Source organism: Somniosus microcephalus, chromosome 16, assembly GCF_052327205.1.
Source record: "Somniosus microcephalus isolate GS21.2 chromosome 16, FLI_Smic_1.0, whole genome shotgun sequence".
In the NCBI taxonomy this organism is placed as follows: Eukaryota; Metazoa; Chordata; class Chondrichthyes; order Squaliformes; family Somniosidae; genus Somniosus; species Somniosus microcephalus.
In genome coordinates this window covers 48,174,979-48,191,247 of record NC_141002.1, presented here as the reverse complement: position 1 = coordinate 48,191,247, position 16,269 = coordinate 48,174,979, and the positions used below count along the sequence as shown (strand labels likewise).

The 16,269-nt window shown below is 43.2% G+C and overlaps 1 protein-coding gene across 1 annotated transcript in view; it reads left to right on the top strand.

The window, feature by feature from the left end:
• LOC147106134 (bcl-2 homologous antagonist/killer-like) overlaps positions 1–16,269 on the top strand; it is a 72,926-nt gene that overhangs the window by 27,457 nt on the left and 29,200 nt on the right. The window contains exon 4 of the mRNA XM_086008948.1: positions 11,940–12,084. Coding sequence (XP_085865074.1) covers positions 11,940–12,084 — 145 coding nt within the window. The remainder of the gene's footprint in view (positions 1–11,939; positions 12,085–16,269) is intronic.

Sequence of the window (16,269 nt, the reverse complement as noted above, 5' to 3'; positions counted from 1 at the left end):
GCACAAGGACACCCAATTCTCGTTGCACTTCCCAATCTATTGCCATTCAGATAATAAGCTGCCTTCCTGATTTTGACACCAAAGTGGATAACCTCGCATTTATCCACGTTATATTGCATCTGCCATGCTTCTGCCCAATCACCCAACCTGTCCAAATCATCCTGGAGTTTCTCGGCATCCTCCTCACAGCACACACGGCCACCCAGCTTTGCATCGTCTGCAAACTTGGAGATATTACATCTAGTTCCCTTGTCTAGATCATTAATATATATTGTGAATAGCTGGGGCCCAAGGTACCCCACTAGTCATTGCCTGCCACTCGGAAAAAGACATGTTTATTCCAACTCTTTGCTTTCTGTCTGCCAACCAGTTTTCTATCCAAGGACTCCCCTACCAGCGGAAAAAGTTTCTCTCTATCTACCTTATCAATTCCTTTCAAAATCCTAAAAACCTCAATCAAATCTCTCCTAAGCCTTCTATGTTCTAGGGAATACAAGCCTACTTTACGTATTAATGTATTAATTGGTACAAATAGGATTGTGAAATGCAAGTCAAGCCACTCTTGCGTATGCAGCCTCTTCCATTTGAGACTGTGGCTTCGTACTTTTAAAGTTATTGAAATCTTCCTATGATTGTTCAGTGAGTAACAGAACCATACAGATCAGAAAGTGGCTAGATTTGACCTCTGATCTGCGCTGGAGTGGGCACTACAGTTGGCCTCTGGCCCAGACTACGGGAGGAGACAAAAAACATTTGGCAGTGTTCCTGTTACTGACTGCTGCCTAGTAAGCTATGTTTGAAAGTGCAGATGTATACGTCGGGAAAGACAGGCCGTGGTTCACCAGGCTGTGATTAATGGGCTGACACCCACTATCTTGGCTGATGCACGAAGAATAGCCACTTGGGCAAGGTACTGGAGCTCTGCTGCTTCCAGTGAAAGTCTACAGCAACAGGATTAAGTACCAGAGCAGGGGGAGCGCTTCATTCTTGAAAATCATTGGCAAAAGTAAACGGTTCACTAGCCTGCCATTCGATGTGGCGATTTCATTTTGCGTTGGTACGATGTCAGCTGCTCATTAGTGACTGGTATTTGTTTGCATATTTAAGTCTTATTAAGGATTTTCACTGAGGGCTACTGTTCTTTTGTCTGTGGTGTTGGTGGGGGGGGGGGGTGCGGGGCGGAGCAGGATTAACTCAACAAGTGTTCGGGCCCATCATTATACAGTGCAGTTGATTTTGTATTGTGCAGTTTGTTTACCTTACATCTCCCACCAATTATGTGAGTGCATGTGAAACATGATACAGGAAGTAATGGAAACTCTTAACTTGCAAACATCAACTCTTTCTCGGGTTGAAATAGGAAGTGAGGAAATTTGCAGAAGGATCCGTTATTTTTGAAGTCTTCATAAGGATGAAGTTGCTTCTCCCAGCTTTGATAATGGCATTAATCTTGCTTGGGCTTGCAATGGTCATTTTTTTTTGCATGTGAAGGAAGGCTATACTAAGTTGATTTTTCTGACATCCTAGTTTTTAAAAATAAAATTTAGAACTCTCCCGATGATTCATTTGGTAAATATACAGCTCGGAGTAGAACTGAACAGTATAGATCCTGATCGTATCCATTGACTCGTGCTAAAAAGTGCACATGGCCCTCACTTTCGGAGAGGGGAGGGAGCTGTAAATGCTGTGGATTTTTTGTTTATTCGTTCATGGGATCTGGGCGTCACTGGCATGGCCAGCATTTATTGCCCATCCCTAATTGACCCTGAGAAGATGGTGGTGAGCCTCCTTCTTGAACCGCTGCAGTCCGTGTGGTGAAGGTACTCCCACAGTGCTGTTAGGATGTACGTGGTGAGCCTCCCTAGGACACCAGAGAAAATGGACTTCCTGGTTAATGCGGTTAACTAAAATCAGTTCTTCACTGGATCTGTTTTAATACTTACTAGGTTAACCTTTTCTTTAAATCATCAGGTTGCATTTTTAAAATTCTTCCAAAAGTTGCATCCTTTAAAAAAAATTCATTTATGGGATGTGGGCATCGCTGGCAAGGCTAGCATTTATTGCCCATCCCTAATTGCCCTTGAGAAGGTGGTGTTGAGCCGCCTTCTTGAACCGCTGCTGTCCATGTGGTGAAGGTAATCCCACAGTGCTGTTAGGGAAGGAGTTCCAGGATTTTGACCCAGCGACGATGAAGGCACGCGATATACTTCTAAGTCAGGATGGTGTGTGACTTGGAGGGGAACTTGGAGGTGGTGATGTTTCCATGTGCCTGCTGCCCTTGTCCTTCTATGTGGAAGAGGCCACGAGTTTGGGAGGTGCTGTTGAAGAAGCCTTGGCGAGTTGCTGCAGTGCATCTTGTAGATGGTACACACTGCAGCCATGGTATGCCGGTGGTGGAGGGAGTGAATGTTTAAGGTGGTGGATGGGGTGCCAATCAAGCGGGCTGCTTTGTCCTGGATGGTGTTGAGCTTCTTGAGTGTTGTTGGAGCTGCACTCATCCAGGCAAGTGGAGAGTATTCCATCTCACTCCTTACTTGTGCCTTGTAGATGGTGGAAAGGCTTTGGGGAGTCAGGAGGTGAGACACTCGCTGCAGAATACACAGCCTCTGACCTGCTCTTGTTGCCACAGTATTTATGTGGCTGGTCCCGTTAAGTTTCTGGTCAATGGTGACCCCCAGGATGTTGATGGTGGGGGATTCAGCGATGGTAATACTGTTGAATGTCAAGGGGAGGTGGTTAGACTCTCGCTTGTTGGAGATAGTCATTGCCTGGCACTTCTGTGGCGCGAATGTTACCTGCCACTTATCAGCCCAAGCCTGAACATCGTCCAGGTCATGTTGCATGCGGGCATGGACTGCTTCATTATCTGAGGAGTTGTGAATGGCGCTGAACACTGTGCAGTCATCAGCGAACATCCCCATTTCTGACCTTATGGTGGAGGGAAGGTCATTGATGAAGCAGCTGAAGATGGTTGGGCCTAGGACACTGCCCTGAGTAACTCCTGCAGCAATGTTCTGGGGCTCTGATGATCGACCTTCAACCACCACAATCATCTTCCTTTGTGCTAAGTATGACTCCAGCCAGTGGAGAGTTTTCCCCCCGATTCCCATTGTACAGTTCCTGAGTACAGTTCCATCCCAGGTACAATTCTAGCCTGGGTACAACTCTGCCAAGGGCACAGCAATGTCCTGGGTATAACTGCAGCTGCAGTTCCATCCTGGGTACAACTATACCCCAGGTAGAGCTCCAGCTACAACTCTGTCACCTGTACAACACCGTCCTGGCTTCAACCCTATCCCAGGTAGAATTCTATTTGCTGGGAGACTTTGATTTTCCCTCATTCATACCACTGAAATGTTCCAAATGTCCTGAGAAAGTTGAGGATGCTTCAGGAGGTGACACTATCACTTATTATTAAAACAAACTAAACAAGAACATTTCCAATAACTACCAATCATTTAAAGTACGAGTTTCTCAGATCATAAGCCATCATTTAAACTGTACTAGGATTTGAAATTGACTGTCAACTGGGAGACTGAATTTTTTTTAAAATATCCGGGAGACTGAATGGTTGAGGATTTTATCTGCCAATCCACCACCTGATAGTTTTTTAAAATAATAAAACAAAAAAAACAAAATACTGCAGATGCTGGAAATGTGAAATAAAAATAGAAAATGCTGGAAACACTCAGTAGGTCAAGTAGCTCTACAAATGCAAATGAAAGATCATAAAGAACTGATTAGAAAAATGGCAGTTAGCCTAACAATAGGGGCGGTACTCGTTCTTGTGGAAACTTAAAATATGCATTCGGTTGAGTTCACATCTGTTGCTGTTTGCTTGTGCCTGGAGGGGAAAAGTACATTGTGTAAACTTCAGTAGACCTTGTTCTGTTTATATTCCACAGTGCATTTCTGGTGTATGACCAAGCGAGGTTACAGCAAAAGAAAGGAAACTTTATATAATGTATTTTGGCTAAAACACAAGAAAATTATAGATCAGAGCAACTGCCAGGTATGCACAATGTAGAAGAAAATGTCCACTAGTCTCTCAGGAGTCACTGTCATTCCCCACAACAACAACAACAGCGACTTGTATTTATATAGTGCCTCTAACATAGTAAAATGTCCCAAGGTGCTTCACAGGAGTATTATAAGACAAAAAATTTGACACCGGGCCATATAAGGAGAAATTAGGGCAGGTGACCAAAAGCTTGGTCAAAGAGGTAGGTTTTAAGGAGCGTCTTAAAAGAGAAAAGAGAGGTGGAGAGGTTTAGGAAGGGAATTCCAGGGGTTAGGGCCTCAACAACATATGTCCAATGTTTGAGTGATTATAATCAGGGATGCTCAAGAGGGCAGAATTAGACGAGCGCAGATATCTCGGGGTGGGGGGGGAGGTTGTGGGGTTGGAGGAGATTAGAGATAGGGAGGGGCGAGGCATTGGAGGGATTTGTAAACAAGGATGAGAATTTTGAAATTGAGGCGTTGCTTAACCGGGAGCCAGTGTAGGTCAGCAAGCATAGGCAAGCACAGAAGAAGAAGAAGAAGATGGGTGAACGGGACTTGGTGCGAGTTAGGACACGGGCAGCCGAGTTTTGGATCGCCTCAATTTTATGTAGGGTAGAATGTGGGAGGCCAGCCAGGAGTGCGTTGGAATAGTCAAGTCTAGAGGTAACAAAGGCATGGATGAGGGTTTCAGCAGCAGATGAGCTGAGGCAAGGGTGGAGACGGGTGATGTTACGGAGGTGGAAGTAGGCGGTCTTTGTTATGCTGCGGATATGTGGTCAGAAGCTCATTTCAGGGTCAAATATGACCCCAAGGTTGCGAACAGTGTGGTTCAGCCTCAGACAGACGTTAGGGAGAGGGATGGAGTCAGTGGCTAGGGAACGGAGTTTGTGGCGGGGACCGAAAACAATGGCTTTGATCTTCCCAATATTTAATTGGAGAAAATTTCTGCTCATCCAAAACTGGATGTCGGACAAGCAGTCTGTTTTTCCACATGTACGCTGACGACACCCAGCTCTACCTCACCACCACTTCTCTCGACCCCTGATAAGTGGCAGGGGCGGATACAGAAGGAAGTAGGTTTGTGGGTGGAAGGGGGATGTAGGCGGAGAGCGATACGAGGAAGTGGTCAGAAATGGCCTTATCTGCGATTGACCGCTCATATACTAACCTTTTTTGAATTAATAATAAGTGGGCTAGAGCCTAGTAACTGTCACGGGCTAATGCTGTCAATACAGTTAGCATGTACTTGGGTCATACTGGAGGAATGGATAGAAGGGCTTAGATGGTTACATGGCTGCTAGTGGTTAGGGGGTGTCTCATCATGATGTTAAAGACAAAGGCTCGGATTTTGTGATCGGCGGCGTAATTAAGGACTAGGCTGCCGGCATTTGAACCGAATGCACACTTTTCAGTTACGAGGCCCCGAACAAAAAGTTGCTGTCAGACGCTGCAGAGTTGAGCACAGCATAGTGGCCCACGGATCCCAGGGGAGCACCGTGTGCGTAAGCGTACCTGGGATCACGTGGGTCAGTGCTCCAATTTTATCAGAACGACAATTCTTTGCAGTAGTTTAATGGCACTCAGGAAAATCAGGGTGAAATTCAGTTAAATTATCATCTGCTACATTCCCATTTCTTTTAAAGAAACAGAAATTGGAGACAAAATAACAACATTCACTATAAGTTATTAGATAATTCTCTGTGTATGCCTGTCAATTAATATTTGCGCTAATATTCCACATTTTCACCGGGTGCTGTCCCAAATGAGACACTCAGGTTCTACAACTTTATACATTCCTAGATGTTATCTAATTTGGAAAAAAAAGCAACCTATTACAGCAAATTAATCGGAAAAGAGCATGACTATAGATATCAGAGTATTTCAGATGGCAATAGTATTCAGTATTGCTGTTCCACTTGGGGCTATGTTTCAGAACACCCTTTGCGCTGTGCAAACAGGCCCTGCGCCTGTTTGCTCCAGTTGTAAATTTTTCATACATAGTTGGTGGGCAATTAGCCCAACTTTGTGCCAGTAATTAGGATTTCCATGTCGGTGCGGATCATCTGTCAAGTCGGAACGTGACAGATTGCAAGTTTGAGATTTAGCACATGCAGAATTGAAAATCCAGGTCTCTGTGTGGAGTTTGTAGCAGTGGCTTAGGTCTCCATAGAGGGGAGTTTTAAAAAAAATTGTTACATAAAAATAGTGATAGTTGATTGTCTGATGAACAATCTGTAATCATCATTAGTTTTATACTCATTTAAATATACAAGCTTCCACCAAGCAACAAAGGCCGTGTTTATTGAAACTTTCAACATTACTTCTCCTTTCAAGCTCCAATCTCAAAATGACAATACAGCATGTCTAGGAATTCACCTGACCATGCCACAAGAGATCACAATATGCATCACACTGCAGCTTTTAAAGTTTAAGTTAAAATGTTTATGCATGGTATAAATTTCAGCCTTTATGTATTAAATAAATGGAAGATGTGAAATAAGTGATCTATGCACAACAATCTGTTCAGGATGACACTCTTGGAGTATGTATAATGAGCATCCAAACTGGAAGACATTACTTTAACACCAATTAAGTGCAACAGTATATCAATAATGCACTTGGGTAACTGGTTAGATCCAGACTGAAATGAGTCAGTCTGCAAGTCTGGAGGTTGTTAGCAGAAGTTGAGTTGCTAAGTTTAAAGTTATTTTCAAGCACAGTAAATCTTGTTGTTTTCGCTTTATCATTTGAGGCTATATTATTAGGAATTCTAACAGCAATATAACGGCCCGGATTTTGTGATCAGCGGCGAATGAACGGCACTAACTTACACTTGCCCACAGACTTTCTGTTGGCTTTTGCACTGCAACTTGTGGCAATTGGAGAGCCCTCTACAGGGGATCTGGGACCTGTGTGAACAGGGCAAGCAATGATGTGTCGCCTTAACCAATCAGATTGAAGAACCCTTACTGAGCCATGCAGCCTAAACCAGAAGTGTAAGTTAGAATATTTAGTTCAATGCCAAATCATGTACAGAAAGTGAAATAAAGAGTGGAAAAGAAGGATGGGACTAAGAGACAGAAAGAAAAAGTCAAATAACATTTTAAAAAATGTTTTTAAATCTCCAACAATAATTAAAATCTGAAGGAATGAGACAGCACACTTTTGAAAGTTAATTTTCAATGCCAGAGAGGTTGTTTGCCAGTAATTAAGACTCATCACACTATCACACTTACACTTGAATGGACAAGCCCTAACTTTTTCTGGCATGTTTAGTGGGTATCTAGTGGATAAGTATCACAACGTCACGCCCTACCATGTGTTTCAATGCCGAGTCCATCAGTGAGGTACCGTTGTAGCGAAGCTTCTGTAGGAGCAGGGCATCTCGGACAGAAACTTCCTGATTTCCACTTTTTAACTGCGCATATGCGGATGCTTGAAGTTGCTGTCCGATTTACTCCTGAATAATGGTGAGCGCTGATAGCCTCACCGTTTTTTCTGCCGCAAAATCTGGGTCAATGAATACTCCTCTTCTTAAGCAGTCCCTCGGAACCGAGGATGACTTGCTTCCACACTAAAAATGAGTTCTCAGGTGACTGATAAGTCCAATGCGGGACCTACAGTCTCTGTCACACGCGGAGCAGACGGTGGTTGAAGGGGCGGGTGGGTGGGGTGCTTGGGTTGACGTGCGCTGCTTGCGCTTGGCTTCCGCTTGCTCCCAGCGAAGAGACTCGGTGTTCGGCGCCTTCCTGGATGCTTCTCCTCCACTTTGTGCGGTCTTGGGCTAGGGATTCCCAGATGTCAGTGGGGATGTTGCACTTTTTCAAGGAAGCTTTGAGGGTGTCCTTGAAGCGTTTCCTCTGCCCACCCGGGGCTCTCTTGCCGTGTAGGAGCTCCGAGTAGAGCGCTTGTTTTGGGAGTCTCGTATCGGGCATGCGGACGATGTGGTCCGTCCATCGCAGTTGATCGAGCGTGGTCAAAGCTTCGATGCTGGGGATATTGGCCTGAGCGAGAACACTGACATTGGTGCGCCTATCCTGCCAATGGATTTGCAGGATCTTTCGGAGGCAGTGTTGGTGGTACCTCTCCAGTGCTTTGAGGTGCCTGCTGTACATGGTCCATGTCTCTGAGGCATACAGCAGGGCAGGTATCACAGCTGCTCTGTAGACCATGAGCTTAGTGCCGGGTTTGAGTTCCTGGTCTTCAAACACTCTCTTCCTTAGGCGACCGAAGGCTGCACTGGCACACTGAAGGCGGTGTTGGACTTCGTCATCGACGTCTGCCCTTGTTGACAGTAGGCTCCTGAGGTATGGAAAGTGGTCCACGTTGTCCAAGGCCTTGTCGTGGATTTTGGTAATCGGGGGGGCAGCATTGTGTAGCGGGGGCAAGTTGGTGAGGACCTTTGTCTTACGGATGTTTAATGTAAGGCCCATGCTCTCGTACACTTCGGTGAAGGTGTTGACGATGGTCTGGAGTTTGACCTCCGAGTGAGTGCAGATGCAGTTGGAGTCACTCAATCATCTGTTTTGCATAAGCCACCTTCCCTGTTCTATGTCAGAGAAAATTAACAAATTGGCCATATTCTGCCTTTGAAAACACAAAAATGATATGGAGTATTAAAATAGGCTGTCTAAATAATGGATTATGAAATATTTCTTTTTGCAAGTGGTGTGATTCAAAACAGTGAATTTCTTCAATAATCTTTATGCAAGCAAATAAAGGGATATTTTTCTGAACCCCTCCCACAAAAACATAGTAATCCAGCAAATTACTTCTCTGACACTAAGATATTTATGGTATTTAAAGTCTTGAATATTGTGCACGCTTCCTGTAAATGTTGCACTTACTTCCTGTAACACTTTTACCGCCACCTACAAATATCTGACTTCACCGCTCTTTAGCTTTAAAGATGTGAGTTCCATTTCAGACAAGAGATGTAGCACTCCTCAGTGAAGACCATAGAGGCCTCAAACAATCAACTTGTATTAATCACAATCTACTTGGCAATTATGAAAGCTGTATGAAATTTGAGATGTGGCATTGAGAAGCCCTAGATTAAGAATATGCATTTAATGGAATTATTAAGCATATGGGTGTTCATTCATATATATTTTATACATTTACTGCAGATGCTGACTGCATGGTGTCTATTGGGAGGTATGGGGATTGCTGTGCTGAGTGGGTAGTTTGTGTTGAGTGGGACTACAAGAATGGGCCCCAGACTTCCAGATATTTCCCCCAATTCAGGTGGAGACTAAACATCACGTGTTCCAATTTGCAGATATCCCACATGTTTCAGTCACATGTTTGTTGGGGGTGGGCTGGATTCTAGACGGGGAAGTATCTTGCAGCTAGCAACAAGAGTCGTGCTAGCTTATTTGTTGCTCCAATGGGCAGACCCAGCAAACACTGAACTGGGTCCTCTGGGGTCATGTGACTGAGCATGTTCCTGGTGATCTCCTGGACTGTTGGCAGAATGTTTGGATATGAGGACATGACCAGAATATGTGTAGGAGGGTGTGCTTCTGGTTGTCTGGTAAGGAGAGATGAAATTTGTGGAGAATGTTTGGGGTGCAGTATGTGCGATGTATGATTTTTCAATTGGCCTGCTTGCATTTAGCTGCAGGTGGTAGTGTTTAGGATCTGACCCCATCTCCTTTGCCATTCCTCCTCTCTTAACGTACTGCCTCGGTCATGTTCCCAGACTTCCTTCAGGCTATTCTTCATGGGGAGGTAAGAATAGCTCACAGGGTTGGGGAGTGGAGGAAATGCTCCTACAATGTTGAATATTGCAAAGCACTGTAGGGTTCTGAAGGTAGTTCCTTATCTGGAGATAGTGGCGTTGATCATGTTGGGCGAGGTGAAATTTTTCAGCTCCTCTTGGAGGAGCTGGCCTAATCTGAGAATTCCTTTTACGTGCCAGGCTCTGTATCCAACTGACTTAAGTCCTCCTGGTAGCTCCTCATTGTGCCATACTGGGGAGAGAGCAGGTCAGCCCAGTGGGATCTTTAGGGAGACATGGACCTGACTGCAGACTGAGAGTTGTATTGACAGTGAGGTGCAATCTGGGTCTATTTGTCTCCACTGGAGTTGTATGAATGGTAGGCTATGTAGAGGGTTCGGAAGGAGTTCAGGCATCCATTCCTAGCCACAAATTTTGTTAGGCAGCTGTAGACCACAATCACTTGAGTCTGAGCTGTACAATAACATTGTCTGAAATTTGGGAGACTAAGTCCTCCCTCTTCTTTTGGCAACTGGAGCACCAAAGGAACTTGGAGATGAAACTGTCCAGGTCACGGAACAGTCAAGCTGGTATCTTGACAGGCAACATTTGAAATAGGTGGAGAAGCCGGGAGAGAATATTCATCTTTATTGTATTCACCCTATCCAAGGGTGATATGGGCAGGTTGTTCCATTTGGTTAGGTTGACATATATCCTGGTAAAGGCAGGGTTCTTTTCTACAGAATGTCAAGTTTCAGTGTAATGGGAATCCCTTGTGAGTTCACCACCTTCTTTCATGCAGAGCTGCCCTTTTAAGCCAGCATAAAGCATCCTTGCACAAAATTAATTCAATATAATGGAATCTAATATAGTGATAATAAACACTCATGTGATTCCCTATTTTTTCTCATAGATATTGCACTCAGATTGCCTGTATAAAATGGATAGTGAGGGTCAGGCGGTTCAAAATAATGTTCACATAGCTATATATGGTGTGTCATAGTGGTGGGGAGTGAATGTGTGTGAGTGAGTAAGTGAGCAAGGAGAAGAAGAAGAATAAGAAAATGTTTGCTGCCGCCCTGAACTTGAGTTAGACCTCCAGATTCACCCTGCTCTGCAGTCACAGGATTTGCATTTGTCTCTTCAAAAGCACTTAACAGCTTAAAATTGCAGGTCCTCTCTCCCAGGCGTGTTTGTTTCGCTATGCTGTGTGATTCTCTGTCCCAGAAGCAGAGAACCAGTGTTGAGATGTTGGACGTTTGCAGAGCCTATACACTGGCATCCAAGTGCTCACCCTGCATCACAATGTGTGTGTGAATTAATGGACATGCGTCATGTTGTTAGATTTTGTAGTAAGCTTGCTCAATGGGCTCATCTTTACAGTTACTTCTGTGACAATAATTTGAGTTTTAAATGACAGTTAGAAAATGTGCTGTGCTGCAGCATGGGCAAGTGAAGCTATGAAAGAGCTGCATAATGTTGAGTAAGTACTTTGCATACAGCCTCAGTCAATATGCAACCAGTAGAGAGGATACTTTTTGTGTTTTGTGCACTTTGCCAATCTACTTGGTGTAGGGAATTGTTGGCCAGCTTTCTTCTTGGCAGATTGCCTAAGGCTGGCAAACTTCCTCTGGATGTTGGAGACTGCATTCATCCTTTATGTCATCTCCTGCTCCATGACTCTCCTATTGGGTGGGTGTCCTGGTAACCTGGCAATCCTCCTTTTAACCTACTTTCTGTAGGTGCAGTTGCACCTCGAGTGGCGGTGTTTGGCAACATCCATTAGGTTATATAATAAGCCAGGTTTTTGGACCCAAGAGTTTCTGCCTGCCCAACAAAAAAAAAAAAATCTTATCTTTAGATACAATGACAGTTCTTTAAGATCTGCAGTTGTTTCAATGTCCCATTCCCTGCATTAACTGAGCACCCATCATCAGGCCCAATCCAGGCAGTGAGTTCACCAAGAATAACTAATGAGCTAACACCAGATGATTGCGTGGATTTGGTCGCTTCAGAAACATGCAAGTACAAAATTTACAGTGCTCTGCTTTCTGTGCCAGGACTAGAAAATATACCCTAATACATTCTTCAAGGCGAGGTTGCATATATAACTGTTGTAAAGTAGTAGATGTGCACTAAAATACTTTGCCTTTATTTGTTTATTGTTCCTACCTGAACTGATCACTTTGCACTTGTTTTTTTCCACACACAGAGCAGGAAAAGGCGGAAGAAGCAGAGGACATCTTTCAGAACTGTGTCTACCATCGATATCAGAATGAGGTGGAAGAGAATGCAGAGAATGGAGCGATAGTGCCTGCCATACCAGCAATTGCAGACCAGTTGCAGATATATCCCAGGTATATAGAATGTGATTCCATTGCTAAATACAAAATATTTCAGTAATGTTTTCATATATCAGGTACAGAGAACACTATGGATCAAGTACTTGAGAAATACTGTTACTATTGGTATGTGAAATCTGTGTTTTTACAAATGGAATGGAATGTACAATCATTTTGATTTCCTAGTTGGTCAGCCGTAGCTCAGTTGGTAGCATTTTCGCATCTGAGTCGGAAGGTTGTGGGTTCAAGACCCACTCCAGAGACTTGAGCACAAAAATCTAGGCTGACACTCCAGTGCAATGCAGAGGGAGTGCTGCAATGTCAGAGGTGCCATCTTTCAGATGAGACTGAAGTGGAGTATTTGAAATAAACACTCGACACCAGGTCTGCATTCGAAGATTCAAGCGGTGGGGGGACAACCTGCTATCGGTCTAGCCAGGCTTCTCTCCGATGATACAAAGTTTTAAGCAGTCTTTTATACAAAATATAGGTACATAATTAACCTCGTGCACGATCCATCTTAACAATTTGATTGGGTTTCGCCCCGTGGGCACTTTCACTGATTGGTTACCTGTGCCGCGTTACATTAAGGTACTGCCTTTATTACGGGAAAAGTATATGTCATCACCGCAAGCTGTTGTTGCACCTATGACCTTTGTCATGCCAGATGGGGTTTCACCGACATTGTACTTCCTACTCATTGTTCTGCTTTCCTGCCCCTCTAGGTCTTTTTACTTTTGGCTCATTATTCTGCTTTCCTGCCCCTCTAGGCCTCTTTACTTCTGGCTCACCAGTTCGACTATTTGCAATTGTCTCCAAGTTGCATAGCTTGCAGTCATCAATCATTCTAACACTACTGCAAAATCAACATGACATTCTTAGGTTATCTCAACTGCCAGTTCAGCAACTTAGAAAAAGCTTACTACTGCAAAGGCCTATTAGCTCATTCGATTCCCATTCTTAATCCTTTAATTATATAGAGCTCGAAAGCCCCACTTCAAGACATTAAACCAAGGCCCCGTCTGCCCTCTCAGGTGGACGTAAAAGATCCCATGGCACTATTTTGAAGAAGAGCAGGGAGTTATTCCCATTGTCCTGGCCAATATTTATCCCTCAATCAACATCACAAAAACACATTATCTGGTCATTATCACATTGCTGTTTGTTGGAGCTTGCTGTGCGTAAATTGACTGCCACGTTTCCTACATTACAACAGTGACTACACTTCAAAAGTATTTAATTGGTTGTAAAGCACTTTGGGATGACCTGAGGTTGTGAATGGCGCTATATAAATTCAAGCCTTTCTTTCTTTCTATTTAAGAACTTATAATGCACCCAAAATGGGTACTACAAACAGACTTTTATCTTGGTGTTACATGAGAGCTAGCATTAATGAAGATGTATTTTCCCATTATTACAAATGATTCTTCGCACCATACTACAACAAATTTATTTTATTTTATAATGTATATTGGAAAAATAGATTAAATGGTATGGCGGTAGATAAGCAGCGGCTAGCATTTAAAGAAATATTTCATAATTCTCAACAAAAATACATTCCATTGAGAAACAAAATCTCAACGGGAAAAGTGATCCAACTGTGGCTAACTAAAGAAGTTAAGGATAGCATTAGATTGAAAGAAGAAGCGTATAATCTTGCAAAAAGTAATAGTAAGCCTGAGGATTGGGAGAGTTTCAGAAACCAGCAAAGGTTGACCAAAAAATTGATAAAAAAGGGAAAAAATAGATATGAGAGAAAACTAGCAAGAAATATAAAAGCAGATTGTAAGAGCTTCTACAAGTATGTAAAAAGGAAGAGAGTAGCAAAAGTAAACGTTGGTCCCTTAGAGGCTGAGACAGGAGAAATTATTATGGGGAATAAGGAAGTGGCAGAAACGTTAAACAATTATCTTATATCTGTCTTCACAGTAGAAGGCATAAAAAGCGTACCAAAAATGGTAGGGAACTTAACATAATTAATATAAGTAGAGAAAAAGTACTAGAGAAACTAATGGGACTAAAAGCCGACAAATCCCCTGGACCTGACGGCCTACATCTTAGGGTTCTAAAAGAGGTGGCTGAAGAGGTAGTGGATGCATTGGTTTTGATCTTCCAAAATTCCATAGATTCTAGAATGGTCCCAGCGGATTGGAAGGTCGCAAATATAACACCGCTATTCAAGAAAGGAGGGAGAGAATAAACAGGGAACTACAGGCCAGTTAGCCTGACATCAGTCATTGGGAAAATGCTGGAATCCATTGTTAAGGAAGTGGTATCAGGGCAATTAGAAAATCATAACATGATTAGGCAGAGTCAACAAGGTTTTATGAAAGGGAAATCGTGTTTGACAAATTTATTAGAGTTTTTTGAGGATGTAACTAGCAGGGTAGATAAAGGGGAACCAGTGGATGTAGTATATTTGGATTTCCAAAAGGCATTCGATAAGGTGCCACATAAAAGGATATTATACAAGATTAAGGCTCATGGGGTTGGGGTTAATATGGATAGAGGGTTGGTTAACGGACATAATACAGAGAGTAAGGATAAACGGATCTTTTTCAGGTTGGCAGTCTGTAACTAGTGGGGTGCCGTAAGGGTCAGTGTTGGAGCCTCAGCTATTTACAATCTATACTAATGACCTAGATGAAGGGACTGAGTGTAATGTATCCAAGTTTGCTGATGATACAAAGCTAGGTGGGACAGTAAGCTGTGAGGAGAACACAAAGAGTCTGCAAAGGGATAGAGATAGACTAAGTGAGTGGGCAGTAAGGTGGCAGATGGAGTATAATGTAGGGAAATGTGAGGTTATTCACTTTGGTAGGAAGAATAGAAAAACAGAATATTTTTTAAATGGTGAGAAACTTTCAAATGTTGGTGTTCAGAGAGATTTGGGTGTCTTCGTGCAAGAAACACAGAAAGCTAGCATGCAGGTACGGCAAGCAATAAGGAAGGCAAATGGCATGTTGGCCTTTATTGCAAGGGGGTTGGAGTATAAGAGTAAGGAAGTCTTGCTACAATTGTACAGGGCCTTGGTGAGACCACACCTGGAGTACTGTGCACAGTTTTGGTCTCCTTATCTAAGGAAGGATATACTTGCCTTGGAGGCGGTGCAATGAAGGTTCACTAGATTGATTCCTGGGATGAGAGGGCTGTCCTATGATGAGAGATTGTGTAGAATGGGTCTATACTCTCTGGAGTTTAGAAGAATGAGAGGTGATCTCATTGAAACATACAAGATTCTGAAGGGGATTGACAGGGTAGATGCTGAGAGGTTGTTTCCCCTGGCTGGAGTGTCTAGAACTAGGGGGCATAGTCTCAGGATAAGGGGTAGGCCATTTAAAACTGAGATGAGGAGGAATTTCTTCACTCAGAGGGTTGTGAATCTTTGGAATTCTCTGCCCCAGAGGGTTTTGAATGCTGAGTTTTTGAATATATTCAAGGCTGAGATAGATAGATTTTTGGACTCTCGGGGAATCAAGGGATATGGAGATCGGGCGGGAAAGTGGAGTTGAGGTCGATGATCAGCTATAATCTTATTGAATGGCGGAGCAGGTTCGAGGCGCCGTATGGCCTACTCCTCTTATTTCTTATGTTCTAATATTAAAAATTATATTTACTTCAGGCACTTTTATGGTACCTGGAAATATCTCTGGACTTTTGACATGCAGTAGACTATCGCATACCAATTTGTTTGTGTAATTATTAGTCATTTTTGTGTTCTGGTAACAATCACTATATTTACATTTTAAATGTCCATCGTCAGGTATTGTAGTGACATTTCTTCTTTGTGCTCACCAATCTTGTAGAACAGGCATGAAAATCCATCAGAAGAGATAGCGGGGGCTGTGTTTCAACTGTATGCACTTTTTTTTTGAATACACAGCTGTAGACCTGCTTTCCTGAGGCTAGAGCTCCAACTGGTCAATAAAAAAGAGGGAACATAAAAGTAGCCTCTAACTGGAAAATGAATTGGCAGGTGAAGAGTTCCTGCCTGGTCAGCACAGGTACAGTTGAGAGGAGAGATCTGCAAACTGGCAGTAACTTTACCCTAGTTTACCATCATCAACAACAACTTGTATTTATATAGCACCTTTAACATAGTAAAACATCCCAAAGCGCTTCACAGGAGCGTTATAAAACAAAATTTGACACCGAGCCATGTAAAAAGATATTAGGACAAATGACCAAAAGCTTGGTCAA